The following is a 20,596-nucleotide window of genomic DNA, read 5'->3' as shown; positions in this document are numbered from 1 at the left end:
CGGCAGCGACAAGGCTATACGTGGCTGGTGTAGATGAGCAGCTAATTACAGAAAAAAAATCGGCAGTGCGTGGGTACAAAAGGACATGCGAAGAGCAGCTTATAATGGTAGACAGCGTTGTTAACGCAAAAGTTGCTTGTATAGACCAAGACTCCACACTTACAAAGAGCATTCTCAACAAAGTCGACGTCAAGGGAGACGACCCGAAAAATGAGAATGGCCAAGAAATAAGCATTGACGCTGGAAGTGTAGAAATAAATTTTAAGTTCTAAAAAACTGTCGACGAAATAACTGATTAGGAGGGTTACCTTAATAAAAATGTGTTTGTCAAATTGCCGTCATGTTTTCTTTCGCTGTAAATTTATTCTGATATTCTGACAGGAGACAGATGTTTAATGTTTAGTGAGTGAACAATCATTTACCTGTAAGAAACTATTATGTTACCTTAATCTGTCCAATATTTTGAAGGAAAGAGAGATCTATTCTTAAAAATATTGGACAGTTTAAGGTAACATATTGGTTTCTTACAGGTAAATGATAGTCCAATCACTGAAATAAAGGACAGGTAGAACAATAGAATGACGTCACAACAATGTTTTATTTTATTTAAATATACTTATCTGATTAATTAAGCTTAAAAAATAATTGAGTTCTAATATTACATTTGATCATATATGAATGAAGGTGTTGTGCAAGTTTTTTCCAGCTTTTAGAGCACCAGGAAAATATATCTCTGGCACTGAACTTGTCAATCAACCATGACCATGGTGACCCAGTTTTTCAGCCAACACAAGAAAAAGACTTTGTCTATAATCAAAATTACTTTATTTAAAAAATTCATTGAAATCAATTTTTGATCTTCAAAATTTTAGATATCCACAAAAATTCGTACTCTTGTGTTTTACAATTAAGAGTACTTGACCCTCAAACTTCTAGTTTGAATAAAATTGTTCTACTTTTTAACATTTTTCACAAACATAGTGAAAAAGCTATTATCTTCAAGCTTTAATATTAAACGACATTTCTTATGCTAGTGTTTTACAATTTAGAGTACTTGACCCTTAAACTTTTAGTTTGATTAAAATTGTTCTTCTTTTTAAAATTATACAAATACCTAGTGGAATCAAATCTTTCTTGTAGTACCCTACGGTCATGTTCACTGCCGGTGAGTGCTTTTTGTAACTGTTGGATGCGTTCCTGTAACTCATTAAGGGCAGCATTGTCGCCTGATAAGGACATGTTCAAAGACTGTACCTGTTTATAAATATATACAATAAATTAGCAAATTTGATACAAAAAGACTTTTTAAATAATTCTATCAATTTTTATATGATTTTATATTTTATGGTAACTTATTTTGTATTGCCAAAAATTAAACATTTTTTTATTCAAAATTTTAAAACTTTGATTTATCAGGGATGATAACTCATGTAATTTAGTTTTATTTAGTTATATTCAGCAAAACTTTTATTTTGCAAGAAAATGTATGTGACCAAATATTTTATTCTGAATAGTTATCAAAAGTACCAGGATTATAATTTTATACGCCAAGTTTAAAAGTTTAAACTAGTTTAAAAGCCATCCTAACATTTAACTTTAAATCCTTTCACACAAAGGTGCTTATTCCATGTATACATCTTACAATCTGATTTTGCACACACATTTTAGTTTTAATTCTCTATGACCCATACTGCTTGCTCTTTTTTTTTAAATTGTACAATTTGAACTACATTTTGGCAAAGTATGAAACAATTATATTGTTTTAAAATCAGACTCCACATTACCTCAACAATAGAATAGTCAATACATATACATGTATATACATTCTGAATGTACAAGTAACTGATATATACCTTGTCTTTCTGTTGAATACCATCCTCATCGGTTTTAGCCAGGGTGAGAGACAGTCTTTCTACAGTTAACTGTAAGGACTGGGCTTTGCTGTCAAGGTTTTGTACTCTGTCTGTCAGTACCTGTTAAGAGAACAAAATGCTTGAGATGTTTGAACTACATGCAACAGTAAAGAGTTGGCCTATGCATTTTACATATTAAAAACTCACATTACATAACAAATATAAATTGAATGAACATTCGGTTGTCCAGTCACAAAAGGTACCCACAATGCTATATAAAGCACTGATCAATGTTTTTTATTTCAGTTTTTCTCAGGTATTGTTAAAAGTCATTTGAGGCAAAATTTTGATTACAAAAGAGACATTTCTGGATTTCAACTCGGTGTTGCTATTTACACTTATTATTAAATTATTTTACAAATATAAATTTTGTTGTTTTTTCAAGAAATGTTTTATGTTCTTACAAATAGGTATTTTTTTATGACTGTTGAAATGGTTGTAGTATGCATCAACTAATAAACTAGATAGTTTTAGGGTAAGCTTAAATTCACACTGTAAACATGTTTGACAGTGAAAGGATATTTTCCAAAATTGAATCACAACATCTCTTTTCAAATATATAAATAAGACTGACTGATGCCATCTTACCTTTATAACTTCCACAGTAGGAATTCTGCCATCATTTTATACAAGTACCATCTTTAACTTATCCGATTTCACATGCCTGAGTATAATATCTAATCCAGAATTTTCCTTACTCTAATCTTTCTTTTCAAACATTTTTTATTCAAAGGTATTTGATGATAAAATATTCTCATAGTAACTTAAATATAGACCTATGTATATTAGGCTTTTTTGTTTCATTTTTAATCCAGCTCCAAGTTGAGACTGCAGCCAACAGAAATTGACTTACTATTAAATATATATGTGATCTTGTTTCCTATGTTTATCTGTGAAAGCATTGTTACCTTTATAAAATCTATGTTCAGTTAATTAATTAATTAATATTATCCTTTAACCAGGGAGAAAATACAATTCACTGAATATCCTTTTGTCATTATTTAATGATTTTTTGTAAGTTTTCCAAAGTCTTCATATATATTTTATTTGAACAGTGCACTAGTATACTCCACCATTTTTGGCTCACTTGGCCCTTTTCATCATTTTGCGTCCGGCGTCCGTCGTCGTCGTTAAGTTTTACAAAATTCGTCTCCTCTATAACTACTGGGCCAAATTGAACCACACTTAGCCACAATTATCATTGGGGTATCTAGTTTAAAAATATGTCCAGTGACCCGGCCAACCAACCAAGATGGCCGCTATGGCTAAAAATAGAACATAAGGGTAAAATGCAGTTTTTGGCTTATAACTCAAAAACCAAAGCATTTAGAGCAAATCTGACATAAATAACACTGTTTATCAAGTAAAGATCTATGTGCCCTGAACTTTTCAGATGAATCGGACAACCCGTTCTTTGGTTACTGTCCCTGCATTGGTAATTTTAAGGAAATTTTGCTGTTTTTGGTTATTATATCTAGAATATTATTATAGATAGAGATAAACTGTAAAGAGCAATAATATACAGCAAAGTAAGACCTAAAAATAAGTCAACATGATCAAAAGGGTCAATTGATCCCCTAAGGAGTAATTCTATTTCATAGTCAATTTTTGATAATTTTCATAAAACTTGTAAATATTTACGAACATTTTCCACTGAGACTAATAGGCCATGTTCATTGTAGATAGAGATAATTGTAAGCAGCAAGAATGTTCAGTAAAGTAAGATGTACAAACACATCACCATCACCAAAACACAATTTTGTTATGAATCTATCTGTGTCCATTGTTTAATATTTGCATAGACCAAGGTGAGCGACGCAGGCTTTTTAGAGCCTCTAGTTTGATAATGTAAAAACTTTCAGTTGAGTTTGGTTTAGTTGCTGCACACTAAAGACAGCATTTGGAATCAGACATGATTTTTTTAAATGTGCAATCTTTTATATACTTTGTTATAAATTCTCTGCATAATGTTTGTTGGAAAACAAATAAAATTCATATTCACTGAAATAATAAAGATAAATCTACCAGATTTTTTGTTTCTTTATCATTTATCAACAGTTTGAACCTCTTTAAGTCACCCTCCAGAGATGTAGTAGCCAGTTCTAGTTTATTACATCTGTTCTCATCATCTTCAAGACCCTGTCTCAAGTCCCGTTTATCATCATCAAGTCTGCCCTCCATCTTGTTAATCTTCTCTAGCTGTTCACGTTTCTCTGTCTCAGCAGAGGTCAGGCTGCGCTCCAAAACAATAATTTTTTTTTGCATAATCTTGCGTTCCCTTTCATTACGACGAATTGTCTCCTCCTGGAGCATCAAGGCGGTCTGGGCACTGGCAAGACGTCCATCTATTCCACGCGTGTCTGTAATATGTAATAAATGTTTTAAGATATATTGCATTTTACTCTAATTATAAGCATCTAGAAAACAAGTACAAAAGTCCTCTTTAAGGCAGTATTACCCTTGGCAAAAGGTATTTTTACCTTATACTTGAATAAAAATACGTGACTTAATTGTTTTTTTTACCAAATGTAAATTCACAGTATTGATGAGAGGTCTAAAAAGATGCTGTAAAACACTGGTATTCAGGTTATCTTAAGACTATAGATTATTGCATTAACTATGATTTCTTTTTAAACCAAAAAAAATACTGGTCCCTTAAAAAAAAATTGGGCAAAGTTATCGTATTTCAGTTTCTTTCAAATCTTTCAAATGCAGTTTTCTTTCTCTTTTAGAATGGAACATCTAGGATTACTGTTAATTTAACCATAATATGAATTTATGTATTAATACATAGAGTTCCATTAAATATTTAAAATACACAATTTATTTGTATTGACAATACATGTATCAAAGTTCTTGAATGCCATAATCAAGTACACAGCATCAAACTGTACTGAAATTGATAATAAAATCAATAGAGCTAATAAACTACAGGTATTTTACCTGTACAGGAATATATGATACTGAGACCCACAATAACCTTTAACATGAAAAATATAAGTCAGACTTTTTAAAATGATGCTTGAAGTCAATGTATCGGTTGTTGTATTGAGCCTTAAATTGTATTTCATATTCAAATTTTCTAACCCATATTGTTGGAAAATGTAATGGAGACACATTTTTTTTTTGAAATTTGGCCTTATGATGTAATAACACTCTATAAGCTACTACTTATCCCTGTCTATTACACTGTATGAATATTATTTTTTAAATCATGTCCATACAGGATATACAGACAACAATGAAACACAATTTAATTATGCTACAGTTCTCAATTACACCAGACAATTCTTAACTGTTTAGTTAGTTATTGTGTGGTTTACATATACAAATTAAAGATTAATGTTGAAAAGAAAATATTTTAAAAACTGCTTATTCAGCTGAATTACATTTGATTTGATAAGGGATTCAAAATTGATCACTTATAGTCATTTTGAATTCATAAAATAGACATGAACATTATGTTCTTTTTGTCTTTCTGAAGTGCATAGATATACAGAAAAAGTTTTTGTATTTGATAAAATGGTCTTTCGAAAAATCTCATTATATTTTTATTTGCTGTAACTCGTTTAAGGCCTTTTTCTGTAACGAAAAAGGAAAGTATGCTAGATACACTTACTGGAAATGTGAGGATATGATTGAAGCTTTAAACTTTCTGCTAGATAACATTTATGTACGTTTCGGCGATAAAGTGTATCGTCAGGTAGTAGGTATTCATATGGGCACCAACTGTGCCCCTTTAATAGCAGATTTATTTCTATATTGCTATGAATCTCAGTCTATGACCAAACTCAGTAAAGACCCATCATTGTTATATTTGGTTGATACATTCAAAAATACCTACTGTTATCTGGATGATATTTTTTCGTTGAATAATCCAGAGTTCTCTAAATATACTTCAGAAATTTACCCAAACGAACTTACTTTAACTAAATCTAACATTAACAGCAGCAGGTGTCCTTTTCTAGATTTAGACATTTCAATTCCGAACGGGAAACTTCACACTAAAATTTACGACAAAAGAGACGATTTTTCATTTCCTATTGTTAATTTTTCTTTTTTAGACGGCGATGTGCCTTTGGCTCCATCATACGGTGTTTATATATCGCAACTCGTTCGGTTTGCCCGTGTGTGTTCTGATGTCATAGATTTTAACAAACGTAATCAATGCATCACTGGTAAATTGTTGTGTCAGGGATTTCGATACCATAAATTACTTAAAACTTTTACTAAATTCTTTCATAGATACAAAGATTTGATTAGTAAATTTGGCTATACCTGTAGAAAGCTTATTAAAAATGGTATATCACATCCTAAATTTTATGGTAATATTGTACTTAAAGCGAGGAAATCACTATGTGATCCTTGTAAACTCATCGAACCTTTAAACAAACTTATAAGTAAGGGTTATCGTACCAATATTGTAATTAGATCTCTGAATATAGTTCACATTGGCACTAATATTGATTTTGTCATTAGCAAATTAAAACATAACTAAATTTCATTATCTTTTGAGGCGAGATGTATAGAGACACAGACACGTTAATTTTTATTTCTATAGAAGTCGCTCTTCACTATCCTACTACCTGTCGATACATTTATTTTTGGCATTGCACAAGTCGTGTCTTCTTTGACTATTAATGACGTTAAAATACTAAATCCCTGGGATGTGTTTTATTTGATTTTAGTCTCTGATGCATGATTTTTTATTATTATTTGGTTTTGGCTTTTAACTAGCTGTCAGTAACTGCGAGTACTCTCAAATCGTATTTTCTTGTTAATTCGACCTGTTGATACTGTTTATAATGCTTTTTTGTTATTTGTTATTTATATGGATCTTGTCTGTACACTAGCATGACTAGCTTTGATTATTTGTAATATCTTCAATTTTTCACTTATTCTTACTACATTTGATTCAAGACTTCAAGATTATAATTATTTTTTTAAAACCGGTTTTTTTTTTAAGTGTATATTGATTGGTTAAATATTTCTCAGTCATGTCCTGCCATGGCTTTGTTTGAATTTGTTTGTTAGCTTTTTGGTCATGAATGTTTGTCTTTAATATTTAATTAACTGTGCATTTGTATTCAGATATCGCAGATCAAATTTATTCGTTCATTGTGTAATCATACGTTTTTTGATTGAGTTAAGTCTGCCAATTGATATTTTATCGTGTGTTTTTCTATGTTGTGATGTTATGCTATTGTTTCAGAAAAAGGGAGAAGGTTTGGATCCATTAAAACGTTTAATCCCGCTGCAAATGTTTGCACCTGTCCTAAGTCAGGAATCTGATGTACAGTAGTTGTCGTTTGTTTATGTAATATATACGTGTTTCTCGTTTCTCGTTTTGTTTATATAGATTAGACCGTTTGTTTTCCTGTTTGAATGGTTTTACACTAGTAATTTTGGGGCCCTTTATAGCTTGTTGTTCGGTGTGAGCCAAGGCTCCGTGTTGAAGGCCGTACTTAAACCTATAATGGTTTACTTTTTAAATTGTTATTTGGATGGAGAGTAGTCTCATTGGCACTCACACCACATCTTCCTATATCTATAGATATAAATTATTGAAAGACTTTTTTTAGCCTTTTAGAATAACAAGAGTGCTGGTTTTTTTTTACAATTCATACTTAATTTTAGTCAGGGTAGGCATGAATTGCATGGAACAAACAAATGTATAAATGTCCAGAGTAAGCTTCACTGTAAAATCAGCAAATCAATATATAACCAGCAAACATTTGTTCTGGTAGCAATTTTTATTTATTAAAAATTATTTGAAATGAAAAGAATCCTTGATTTGTTAATTAATAAATCTAAGTCATACATTAATATTGTAAAGTATTTGATGAAATTTAACTTGAACATTAAAACTAAAGAACAAAGTCAATGAATTATAAAGTAAACAAAAAACAACTATTAGATGAAATTTAAATTGAACAGTAAAACAGAAGAACAATGCCAATGAATTTATAAAGTAAACAAAAATTTGGAACTTTTTCAACATTGCCATCTAATCTTAATTTCTATTGGTTGTTAAAGTTTCACCTTCCTATGAACCCTTATCACACAATTTAATTGGGAAATACTCTAAACACACGTATCATTCTTGTGAGGAAGCCAGCTAGGGTTATCTGGTCCCAATGCATTTGTCATCAAACTACTCGGTAGTAGATATATCTTGTATGCCATTATATCTCAACGATTAAAATCCCAAACACAATTAAACAGAACTATCTATTAAATCCAAACATTTAATTCTTCAGGTGGATCAATACAATTGTAAATATTTTAGTGTGAAAGTACCAAAGATCACAAAAGAGTATGAATGTATTTAACAGCATACAACTTTTATTTCACTGTTTACTACACATTTTTTACATTGACATTTCTCATCTTGTGGTTGGTGTAATTTAAAGTTACGTTACTGTTACGTTGACAATTATTTTAAGGGGTTAGATTCCACCTTCTACCAGTCCGTAACTAAGAAAGCCACCATTTTGGATTCCGATTTTTTTTTGGTATGTAATTTCTCAAAAAATAAACAAGATAGTCACAATTTGAGCCTCAACATCTTCTTTTTGTCTACACTGAGCTGTATGAAAAGTAAAAATACGTTTTGTATTCATGTTTGACATCCAGAGTATCCATATGACGTCACATTGTTTAGATGCTAAAGACGATTCTACAATTTCGCGGACTTTTTCATTTATGCAATTTTTAAGCTAAAATATTTATTAAATGACATTTATTTTAATATGTGGCATTAGAATGGAGGTGATTGTATTGTATTTTAAGCTTAGCCTTAGTAAAACTTTATTTTACTGTCGCAAATATCCGTTTACCTATCTCCGCTCCGCGTTGCTAGGTAAACTCAATTTGCGACAGTAAAATTTACGTTTAACGAAGTCCAAGCTTAAAATACAATACAGTTATCTCCTAATTTACATTTTCTTTAAACAATTATATTCATTGTTATAAAACTCATTATAGTACACTGAAAAGGATATACTTTAAAACTGTGAACAATAAAACATTAAAAATTCATCTGTTTTAGTCCATTTATTTGTTTTTATCTAGTTTATATTGATATTTAAGGTGACTTCAGGAATTAAATTGTTTTCAATTAACATTCTTTGAATGTTACATACGATGATTCAGGGAATTTCGGTATCTTAATATTTCAGAACCAAGAGTTTTCAGTTCAATTTCATAGCAAGATTTACTACCATAAACTTATCAAGTGTACAATATCACGAAAAGTATTAGCTAAATACTGAGATACAAAAGCCAATATAATTTTTAAACATATATCAATGGCACCAAAAATATAATTTTAGTAGACATAAGGTTTACTGCAATTTGTATAAAAGTAATACAAGGCCAATGTCCGAAAATGACCAGTAGTTCATTATATAAATAGTGTTGATAAAATCAAATAATACAAAAAACAATTAAATATAAATCTGATTAAAATAAATCCAGTTATGATTTCATTCTGATTAAAATAAATCCAGTTATGATTTTATTTTGATTAAAAGTTGAATTAGGCTCAACTTTCTCATTGGTATTTCCCATCAAGATTTAAACATAAATAATGCATTATTTAATCTTATTTAAAAACCTAATTTTTGATTTTAATAACTGTGTGCATGATTTCCTATGCACCTGTGGCTGCATATGAAGAAATATGCACTAAGAAACCTTATATAATTTTGACACCGATTAAAAATGCAACCATGATATTGCTTATGTTTCATCATAGACATGATTACAAACTGGGGTCTGTTTACAAATAAAAGACTATTTTGTTGATTTTTTGTGTTATTAAAATTTGCTGTTACAAAATATTAGAAATTATTATAAATTAAGGAATGTATCTCCCTCATGCAAAGCTCTGATTCCTTTCACGAATTTGGCTATACTTTTGGACCTTTTGGATTATAGCTCTTCATCTTTTATATATGCTTTGGATTTCAAATAGTTTGGCCACGAGCATCACTGAAGAGACATGTATTGTCGAAATGCGCATCTGGTGCAACAAAATTTGTACCGTTGATTTTATTACTACCAATGGGTCGATGCCTCTGCTGGTGGACTATTAGTCCCCGAGGGTATCACCAGCCCAGTAGCCAGTACTTCGGTACTGGCATGAAAATACGGATTTGTTGTGTTATTAAAATTTGCTGTTACAAAATATTATAAATTATTATAAATTAAGGAATGTATTTCCCTCATGCAAAGCTCTGATTCCTTTCACGAATTTGGCTATACTTTTTGGACCTTTTGGATTATAGCTCTTCATCTTTTATATATGCTTTGGATTTCAAATATTTTGGCCACGAGCATCACTGAAGAGACATGTGTTGTCGAAATGCGCATCTGGTGCAACGAAATTGGTACCGTTGATTTTATTGTTGATGTTTGAGGTTTGAATGGTAGCATTTAATTTTATCATATACTCAAACCAATGAACCTTGTAGCCAAATAGATAAACAGTGTCAGACCCCCATAATCAATAGACCCAAAATTTCCATGACTATTTTATTCTCAATTTGATTTGGTTCATTTTCAAGTATTTTTTACAACACTGAATATAAAATAAATGATGTCGCTTTGCCATCACTTTACAAGTTTTCTTCCTGTTTACCCTATCAAACAGAAACTTACTTGAAAAACAAGTATAGTTCATGTTCACAAAATTCACCTCAAAGACAAATGACTTTCTAAATTGTCAAAGGTTCTTTTATGGTATGATCTAATAAAGGTGTACACATTAAATGAAACATTTCCTTTCTTCGTCAATTGTTTATTCCTAATCATGCTCTTAAAATTTCAGATTTCATAACTTTTTTGTTGTTTTTTTCGTCTTTTAGCCATGAAATATATCTAAAAAAATATAAGATGGAATTCAAGTTAAAAAATTATTGAGTAAGGTGTGAAAATACAATCACTTTATAGACCATTAAATAACATTTTTAACTCTTTCAGTATTTTCTTTTCACAAGTCTGTCAGCAGAAATTCATCAAAAGTGGTCATTTCAAACTTTTTAAATCCACTTACAAAGTCATCAATTCACACCAGGGTAATACTTACAAGTATTTTATTTTGCTGAAAACACATCTGAAGTCATACATTAATGATTGACAGGAATTAACTCCCTTTGATTAACAAATTTTTGGTATTAGATCAGTTTGACACAAACCAAGAAAAGGCTTGTACTGGATGAGATAAGTTAAGCACAAAACAAGACAAGGCTAGCATTATATTAGAATGAGATCAGTTAAGCACTAAACATGACCAATCATTTCTAAAGAAGATTCATTTGAAACTATTGAAATAGATAATGATCTACTTTGTTATACATAGAGCTTAGATATTGAGCAACTGTAAAATATTAACTAACCTTCCTCTACATCTCCTAGAGATTTCTGTAATTGTTCCAAACGTCTCTCTACTCTGCCCTTCTCATCTTCTAATTCCTGAAGTTGTATTCCCATACTCTTTGTATTGGCCAGAACATCATCCTATAAGGGAGACAATTCAATATGTTGCAGTTTCGCATTCATTGCATTTTAATTTCATGAAAACTATATACCATCCTCCTTTAGAAATATGTTAAGCTCATAAAAAATCTTCATCTTTTTAGTGTTATTATACCTTTTAAAAGAAACAAAGTTAAAAAAAAAACTGCAGTAAATTTTCCTCAAACTAAACAAACTTCCAAGGTAACACATTGATCACAACAATATATGTATTGCTTGTCACTGTTTTAAAATAAAACATCCAACCTACCCTTTCTCTCTCAGCATTAGCCAACTGTTGTACAAAGTCACGGAGAGCCATTCTGACAGCTTCTGGGTCCACATCAACAGTTGCCATTTCAAATCTGGAAGGTGACACACCTAGTGATGACACTCTGATTGGACTAACTGCTCTATCAGGTGACTCAGTTCTTTGAATAGGACTACCTCGGCCTTCAGTAGTGGTGGCATATGTATTCTCAAATCCTATAAACGATAATCAAATAATTAAATGAAGATACAACATACATGTAACCATAAGTACAACATTTACAAGCCACGCATTTCAATCAGCCCTTATACAAATTAGATTAGCACAAGTCTGTAAAAGCCGTGCTTTGACAACATGTAAATTAAGACATAATCTTCCATGATTAAATCTTGCCATCACGGGAAAAGGCAACCTTGTTAAAATGATGTAAAAAGTTTATGTTTTTCCAGTAAAAAGTTCATGTTCTTTCAGTTCATTTTCTTCACATTTCTATTTTAATCTTAAATAAACATCTGACAAAAGTAATTTTGTTTTAAATATTTCATATCATTAAGTTTACCTTTAGCTGGAGAATTTGGTCTGGATCGCCTTGGGCTGGTGGATCGGGACCTTACTGGACTACGGGCTCTTGGCATTTCTTGTCTGAATCCAATGGTCCTTCTCAAACTTGACACAATGCTACTAAGTTTGAATTCAATGTCACGTTTAGCACCCTCAAGTCTAGCAAGGGTTGCTTCAAGGGCGTTGACTCGTCCTTCAGCTCCATTTAACCTCAATTTCAATTCTTCATTTTCAGCATTTGTATTTTCAAATTGGATTTCTAAGTTACGTCTTTGGTCTTCCATTTTCCTTTCAAATCTGCGGCTGTCTTCAAGTGCCATATGGTAATCTTTCTCTTTCATTCTGCTCTCCTTGACAACTTCACCGATCTTACGTTGAGTGTTAGCAAGTTCCTTTCTGAGGGCTTCACGACTGGCTTCTATCTCAACCACCTAAAAAATAAAGCACATTTTCTAATAATTGAAGTTGTAATTTATGAAGAAGCCGGATCTTTATTTGTAAAAGTTTCTTGTACTAATTCTGCGATAAAAAGGTTATGGGATATACATGCTTTATTAACTGATAAAACTGTCAAAATAGGTGCAATTTGGGTACCTTCGCGTTATACATTGAACGACAAATATGTGTGACGTATAAAAAGTTATCAAAAGTACCAGGATTATTATTTTATACGCCAGACGCGCGTTTCGTCTACATAAGACTCATCAGTGACGCTCAGATCAAAATAGTTGAAAAAGCCAAATAAATACAAAGTTGAAGAGCATTGAGGACCCAAAATTCCAAAAAGTTGTGCCAAATACGGCTAAGGTAATCTACTCCTGGGGTAAGAAAATCCTTAGTTTTTCGAAAAATTCTAAGTTTTGTAAACAGAAAATTTATATAAAAAAAGGACCATTTAATTGATATTCATGTCAACACCGAAGTGCTGACTACTGGGCTGGTGATACCCTCGGGGACGAAACGTCCACCAGCAGTGGCATCGTATAACATTTTCTGACGTCAGACACGCGAATCAATGAATGTGTTTGTAGATAGACGTTTTTGTGTTCTGTTAAATTGTTCCTTTTAAAATTGTTACACGATGATGACTGCTTTACCCATATTTTGACTATTTTATTTAGTATGTCTGTTCAGTTAACGCATCATTGTACATAAATATAACGGAATTTGATGAGACTGTCATCAAAGTGAGAGGTTTAGCGCTTTAAAACCAGGTTTAATCCACCATTTTCTACATTTGAAAATGCCTGTACCAAGTCAGGAATATGACAGTTCTTGTCCGTTCGTTTTTGATGAGTTTTGTCATTTGATTTTTCCATGTTATTATGAACTTTCCGATTAGATTTTCCTCTCTGAGTTCAGTATTTTTGTGATTTTACTTTGGACTATAAAATTATTAGTCCGGCGGCTACAAGCATATTTCAGACGAATTGTGCACATCCTGTTACAAGCATGAAATTTGGCATAGACCTTCCTCAACTATTACTCTTTTATTTCAGATAGGGAGGCATTTGAAAAAAATGTCTTACTTCCGGTAAAATCCAAAATGGCGGACGTCATACTTAAATCAGCCCAATATCGAAGGCTAGCGTGTAAAAATGTCTTATTATCATGCTACTATCACAATATTTTGTACAGACCTTTGTTTTTTACTACTTTTGGATAAATTAAATAGATTAGATGTCTTCAGAAAACCCACTTCCGGTTTAAATCCAATATGGCTGACATTGTACTTAAATAAGCTTATTTTTTAGGGAGGGTAACTGAAATGTGTTTTAACGTATTGCTACTATCATTACATTGTGTATGAACCTTTCTTTGGTGTTTCTGATGGATACAATGCATAAGAAATATGTCTTAAAAACCCTTCCTCCGGTTTTATCCAAAATGGCGGACATAGAAATATCAATTTTTTATTCAAATTTTCATTTTTTTCAAAATTTAAAGAAAATGATTTTATTTTGTGCTGGTTATTAAACTTTTGGCTTAAAGTTATCCTTAAAACCACCTTTTCTAGCATGTTGTAAATATTTAGATATAAAGTTGACACTTCCGGTTAAAAATATGCCGTAAATTTCAAAGATGAGTCCTCAATTTATTTCTTCGATATAGAGATTTGGATAGATTGATTTAAACAAAATAAAATCACTATAGTACTAAAAATTATCTAAAATTATTACTTTTTGGCCAAGAATACATGTTTATTCACAGTCACCATGACATGCACACAAGGCAGTGCACGGGATATCCGATTTTCCACATTAAAAATGACCGCGGTATCCTTTCTTACAACCACTATGTATAAGCTTTTGACAAAATGATGAGGCCTCAAAAATAGTTTTTCAAAAGTTATCCTCTTTGTCCCCGCCTGGAGTGGGTAGCATAAGAGCCAATCCCAAGCTCGTCTCCCTAAACACCTACCTAAGTATATTGAATGATTTACATGCTGGAAAAGACTAGACCAAGTTGAGGGAATAGCCTCAAAAAGCCGTCCCTGTTGCGCAAATATTTATTTTCTTGCTTCGTTAACCAGGTTATACCCATATGTTAAGTTTGTGCGATCTTACAGTAAAACCCCGGTGATTTAGTCTGATTAATCATCATTCTTTTTGTTAACGTCACATCTTCAAATGCAATCAATGTCTCCCACATAGTCTTTTTCCCCCTTTCAAGCAAAGAGAGGACCATATCACAACATGTAAAGACATGGATAACAATAAGTGTTTCAGATCACTCAGATCACTCATTCCCTAGTGCATTTGAAAGTCCATTGATAGATAATAATCCAAAGTCTTTTGCCCTCCCAAACACAATCCATAGTTCGTCTACCCCTATGTCACGGAATAGCGAAACAGAAGTGACAGCATCATCATAAACGACTGTTTGAATCATGACTCGTTTAAGTGCGTGTTTCACTGCATCAGACACATGCACCATGATTTTAGTGTCTACCTCTGAATGTGAACTTGGTGCTGAACTTGAAATACATTACGTGGTGGATAAGATAGAATATCCTGACCATTTGTTTCTATAACTACCATACGCATCCAAGACTTCATCCACTCGTATTTCAGTTTCAAGGTATTTTATTTAGGTAAGGACATAATACATGTACCCAATCAGCATACTCAGTAGGCCGCAATTCACAATCGGAGAGCTGATTTCCAACATTTACAAAGACTGTGGTATTGTTTCTCACATCCATAAATTCTGCAATATTTTCTTGCCTTGTTAACCTAATCTGTTTCTTTTTTTTTGCGATCCTCCAACAAAACCACGTATCGTTTTCAATGACATTAAACATCAAATCCATATCATCATCTGGTCAATCATCATTCTAAATGCTATAGTCACATCTTCAAACTCCAGTAATGTCACCAACGCAGTTCCTTTTCCAGCAAACGTGTTTTCTTTTAATGCCTAGTGCACTTGAAAGGTCATTGATTGATATATTTCTTATACTTTTCCCCTTCCAAATGCAAACCAAAGTTTGTCTGCCCCTATTTAGCGAAACAGCAATGACATCAGTATCGACTATTTGAGTCATGACTCAGTTAAGTCTATGTTTCACTGCATCAGACACATCTATCTTGATTCTAGTGTCAGTCTCTTCGTGTAAACATGGTGCTAAAACTTGAAACATCAGCAAGTGGTGGATAACACTGAACATCCTGAGCATTTGTTGCTTCAACTGCCTTGTACTCAAAATTGTATTGAGCAAGCTCCTGTAAATGAAAACTTAAAAGTTCTTTCTTACTGTCGTCATCTCTCAGAAAACTTTCCCAATTTTGAGGATGTTTTTAATCCTGGGTTCGTCTGTGTATTCCCTTTCCCCTAAATGTTGCCCTTGCTTCTTTTAGCAGCTTTCAAACTACCAGTATTGTCTATGTTCACATTCAACACTAGATCCACTGTTGTTACAGTTTCAATGTTAACACGCACTTAAACGAGTCATGATTAACCGTCACTGATGATACTGTCAATACTTTTTCGCTATTCCGTGACATAGGGGCAGACGAACTATGAATTGTATTTGGGGAGGCAAAAATTTTTGGATTAATATCTATCAATGGTCTTTCAAATGCACTAGGCAATGAGTGATCACACACTTTTATTTGATCCATACCTTATGACGGGTTGTGATACTGTTCTCTTTTTGCTTGAAAAGGAAAAAAAAAGACTGCGTGGGAGACATTGATGGTATTTGAAGATGTGACTTTAACATAAAGAATGATGATTGGTCAGCCTAAATCACCGGGGTTTTACTGTAAGATCGCACAAACTTATCAGATCTAACATGATTAACGAAGCAAGAAAGTCAATTTTTGCACAAAAGGGAAAACTCATTTTAAGTGAGGCTATTCCAATGACTTGTTCTAGTCTTTTCAAGCATGTAAAACTAGTAATATACTAGCTAATGCAGGTGTTTAGTGAGACGAGCTTTGGATTGACTCTTATGCTACCTAGTCTTGTCACTAATGGATTGCGAAGGGACCTCATCATTTTTTCAGAAGCTTGTACATTATGGATGTAAGAAAGGATGCCGCGGTTATTTTTAATGTGTAAAATCGGGTCTCCCGTGCACTGCCTTGTATGACTGTGGTGGTTACTGTGAATAAGCATGTATTCTTGGCCAAATAGTAGTAATTTTAAATATTTTTTAGTACTATAGTGATTTTATTTTGTTTAAATCAATGTATTCAAAACTCTACATCGAAGAAATAGATTGAGGACTCATCTTCGAAATTTATGTCGTATTTTTACCGGAAGTGTCAACTTTAATTTATATCTTAGCATTTACAACATGCTAGAATAAGTGTTTTTTGGGATAACTTAAAGCCAAAAGTTTAATGACCAGCACAAAATAAAATCATTTTCTTTACATTTTGAAAAAAATTGAAAATTTGAATAAAAAATTGATATTTCTCTGTCCGCCATTTTGGATACTTCCGGAAGTAAGGGTTTTTAAGACATATGTCTTATACATTGTCTCCATCAGAAACACCAAAGAAAGGTTCATACACAATGTAATTATAGTAGCAATTCGTTAAAACACATTTCAATTACCCTCCCTAAAAAATAAGCTTATTTAAGTACAATGTCCGCCATATTGGATTTTAACCGGAAGTGGGGTTTCTGAAGACATCTAATCTATTTAATGTATCCAAAAGTAGTAAAACACAAAGGTCTGTACCAAATATTATGATAGTAGCATAATAATAGGACATTTTTACACGCTAGCCTTCGATATTGTGCTGATTTAAGTATGACGTCCGCTATTTTGGATTTTACCGGAAGTAAGACATTTTTTTCAAATGCCTCCCTATCTGAAATGAAAGAGTAATAGTTGAGGAAGGTCTATGACAAATTTCATGCTTGTAACAGGATGTGCACATTTTTTCACAAAGCCGCTGGACTATATGGCAAAACACGTAGCAGCATCCGCCAATCGTACCTTAGGCCTCATAATATCTGAATATAAATCCTTTTGGAGGGCTTCCGTTTGATTCTTTCACAAAACTATATGACTCGATTGTTTGGAGTACTATTATCTACGGAGCGGCAGTGTTGGGACATATAAATTCGATACAAAAGAAGTCTATTCGTTTTTTTGGGAGTGGGACAGTACACACCTAACGCAGCTTGGAAACCACATTGTGTAAGACATTAGAGAACCATTATTAATCACTGGAATCGTTTTAGGTATATTAACTCTGATCAACTAAATAAATAACTAGGTGGAAAATAGTTTTAGACGTTATGAAGCATGTAAAAATTCAAATTATAGACTTTACCTGCTGATTGAATCGTGTAATACTAGTGACTGATATAAATGTGTACATATATATAGTTGATCTAGCAGTAGAAATTCTCGTAACTACATTTTTGCTATTTCCGTCCTGTCTGCCACTACCCAGGTGCCTTATTTTCTGTTTTTCGCTAATCTTCTTATCAAAAAGTTCAAGACTAGGTTCTTGGTACTTTTTTTCATCAACAAAAAATCATCCGTGCTTAACCTCTGTATATAAAATGGTCAGATTTTAAACCGTCTACATCTCCAGATTTCTGTTTATATATAAGATGTTAACACTGTTTTATATCTCATTGAAGGTAACTGGTTGTATGGTTATTCCTTCATTTTCACATACAAGTAGTTTGACTATTGTTTCTGCATCTAACTAAGTTTACATGTTCTTCACTTGAAAGATGATACACCTTTGTTTTACTTAGTTAGCCAAATGTTCCTTAAATTGATCGTTCATATCAGCTGGGTGGATGCTTCCTTATCCGTGGTTTTTAAAGTGGGAGTGAAATGGGAGAAGAGGATGTTTGAGTTTTTTATAATCTAAAGAAAAGATCTTTTACTCTGTCAGTTGCTCTCATCATTTATTCATGGGTTTATTTCTTTTGTCAGCACCTTGATGTCTTTGTATTGATAGTTTTGTACGTTTGAAATCAAGCCTATGTATGTTATATAACGTATCTTAAGAAGGACGTGAACCTTGTTAGTTTTCAAAGGTAGAAGGTCCTTTTGATTTACTGACAGCATTAGCTTACTTTGGTAAGCAACTTGTCTTTTTCGTCCTGCTTAACTTTGATTTCCTCCCTCCGATGGAGTTTTACAACATTTTTCAAACCAGTGAGAAATTGGTCTATAGCTTGAACAATTTCATAAGGTGTTATATTGTGTAGATATTTATATCCTTCAATTCTTCCTCTACTTGTAGAGCATAATTGTCTTTATTTACTTTATCAAAGTTGATTTTGGTACATGTATTTTCTTTGTAATGTTTCTGTTTGGTCCTTAGATCTATACAAAGATCTACAGACACAGGACAATGGCAAGAGTTGTTGTGTCTAACAGTTAAGATCTTGACCCGAATAAGCTCCCAAAGTCTTTTATCGTTAACAATAGATTTCACCAATATGTAGTCAATTTGTGATCTAGATTCTCCTTAAAAATGTGTCTTCAGGTGGGTATTTGACAGGAAATTCTATTTGATTTTTTTTGCAAAACTGTTTAAACAGTTCATTTTGGGAGTCGTCAAAATGTCTTATGATCGAGCCTTTAAAATCCATCGCAATAACAATTGATAAGGTTTCTTGGAAATTGAGGATTTTTTTTATAGTCACTGTGTCTCTTGATGCTGTATAAGTATCATGCACTTTATTCGTACATCTAGAGGGAAGATATCCATTAGTTAGCAGGTAGGATTTCCGACTGTCGACAATTCTATACTTGTATTCTGTTGTTGCCGTCTGGAATTTGAGAGAACATTGAAGACATAGACTTTCTGTATAAGGTTGTAATACCACCGTGTCTTCTTGGTATACCAATTTGGGACATTGGTTAACCTTTAGCAATATGTCTAGCAAATGTAATAAAGTCTGAGGGATGTGTCAATAGTTCTTTTTGAGTTAAAGAGCCAGTGGTCTTGTTAGAGAATGATGCAATGCTTTTTTAGGTTTTTTTGGGTTCGAATTGAAGCCTTTAATGTTGAAAGAGAGAATACGTAGTGGACATGCTTTTTCCAAGGTGAGATCATTCCTTTCACTGGAAAGCTAGATCTAGAACTAGAAAAATGGCTTGTCATTTGTCTCAAAAATAGTTTCCACTTTTTAGCGCACTGTGAGTAAATTCACAAAAATACTTAACTACGAGGAAAATTCAAAACGGAAAGTCCCTTATCAAATGGCAAAATCAAAAGCTCATACACATGACACAAATTGATAACAACTGTCATATGGACTTTGTACAGGTATCTTCTTATGTAGAAAATGGTGTAGAAAACCTGGTTTACAAGCTAGCTAAACCTCTCACTTGTATGACAGTCGTATCAAATTATGGTGATTTGGCTTTGGTTGAACTGTATGGGGACAGTTGTCTAATCGCTTAGTCTCCTTCGTATGCTTTACAGGTAAAGAGGTTTTACTATTAATAGTTCAGACTGATGAGTCAATTGGTGAGATGAACTTTAGATTTTGGCAAAGATTGTATGGTAAGCTTGAATCTATAGAATGACGATCCTGTATATAACTAATAGGTGTCTTCTCTGTAGCATTTTCTTCTCTGACAGCAAAACAGTTTTTACTATTTATGTTCCGTGTGTGACTTATACCATCAGCATTTTTTTAATTTTAGATCTATTCTGACAGCAAAACTTTTTTACTATCATTGCTCAGTGTGTTGCTAATATCTTCAGCATCTTTGAATTTCGTGTCAGTTCAACAAAGCAGATTTAATGGTTGTTAAATGTTTTTAGCACATTTGTATGAGTTCTGGATAAATGGTTAAACAGAGAATGTTGGGACGCTCTTTGGTTGACAGCAA

The 20,596-nt window shown here is 32.5% G+C and overlaps 1 protein-coding gene across 1 annotated transcript in view; it reads right to left on the bottom strand.

Annotated features, from left to right (window-relative positions):
* The window catches only part of LOC134692374 (rootletin-like), a 49,556-nt gene that overhangs the window by 5,670 nt on the left and 23,290 nt on the right, over positions 1-20,596 (bottom strand). Inside the window, exons 3-9 of the mRNA XM_063552824.1 lie at positions 12,263-12,695; positions 11,704-11,918; positions 11,315-11,435; positions 3,992-4,273; positions 2,822-2,832; positions 1,854-1,973; positions 1,115-1,254 (exon numbers count right to left, since the gene is read on the bottom strand). Of these exons, the coding sequence (XP_063408894.1) occupies positions 1,115-1,254; positions 1,854-1,973; positions 2,822-2,832; positions 3,992-4,273; positions 11,315-11,435; positions 11,704-11,918; positions 12,263-12,695 (1,322 nt within the window). The remainder of the gene's footprint in view (positions 1-1,114; positions 1,255-1,853; positions 1,974-2,821; positions 2,833-3,991; positions 4,274-11,314; positions 11,436-11,703; positions 11,919-12,262; positions 12,696-20,596) is intronic.

This window comes from Mytilus trossulus, chromosome 12 (genome assembly GCF_036588685.1).
Source record: "Mytilus trossulus isolate FHL-02 chromosome 12, PNRI_Mtr1.1.1.hap1, whole genome shotgun sequence".
Classification (NCBI taxonomy): domain Eukaryota; kingdom Metazoa; phylum Mollusca; class Bivalvia; order Mytilida; family Mytilidae; genus Mytilus; species Mytilus trossulus.
Note: the sequence above shows the minus strand (reverse complement) of the source record. Positions and strands in the feature narration are given on the sequence as shown.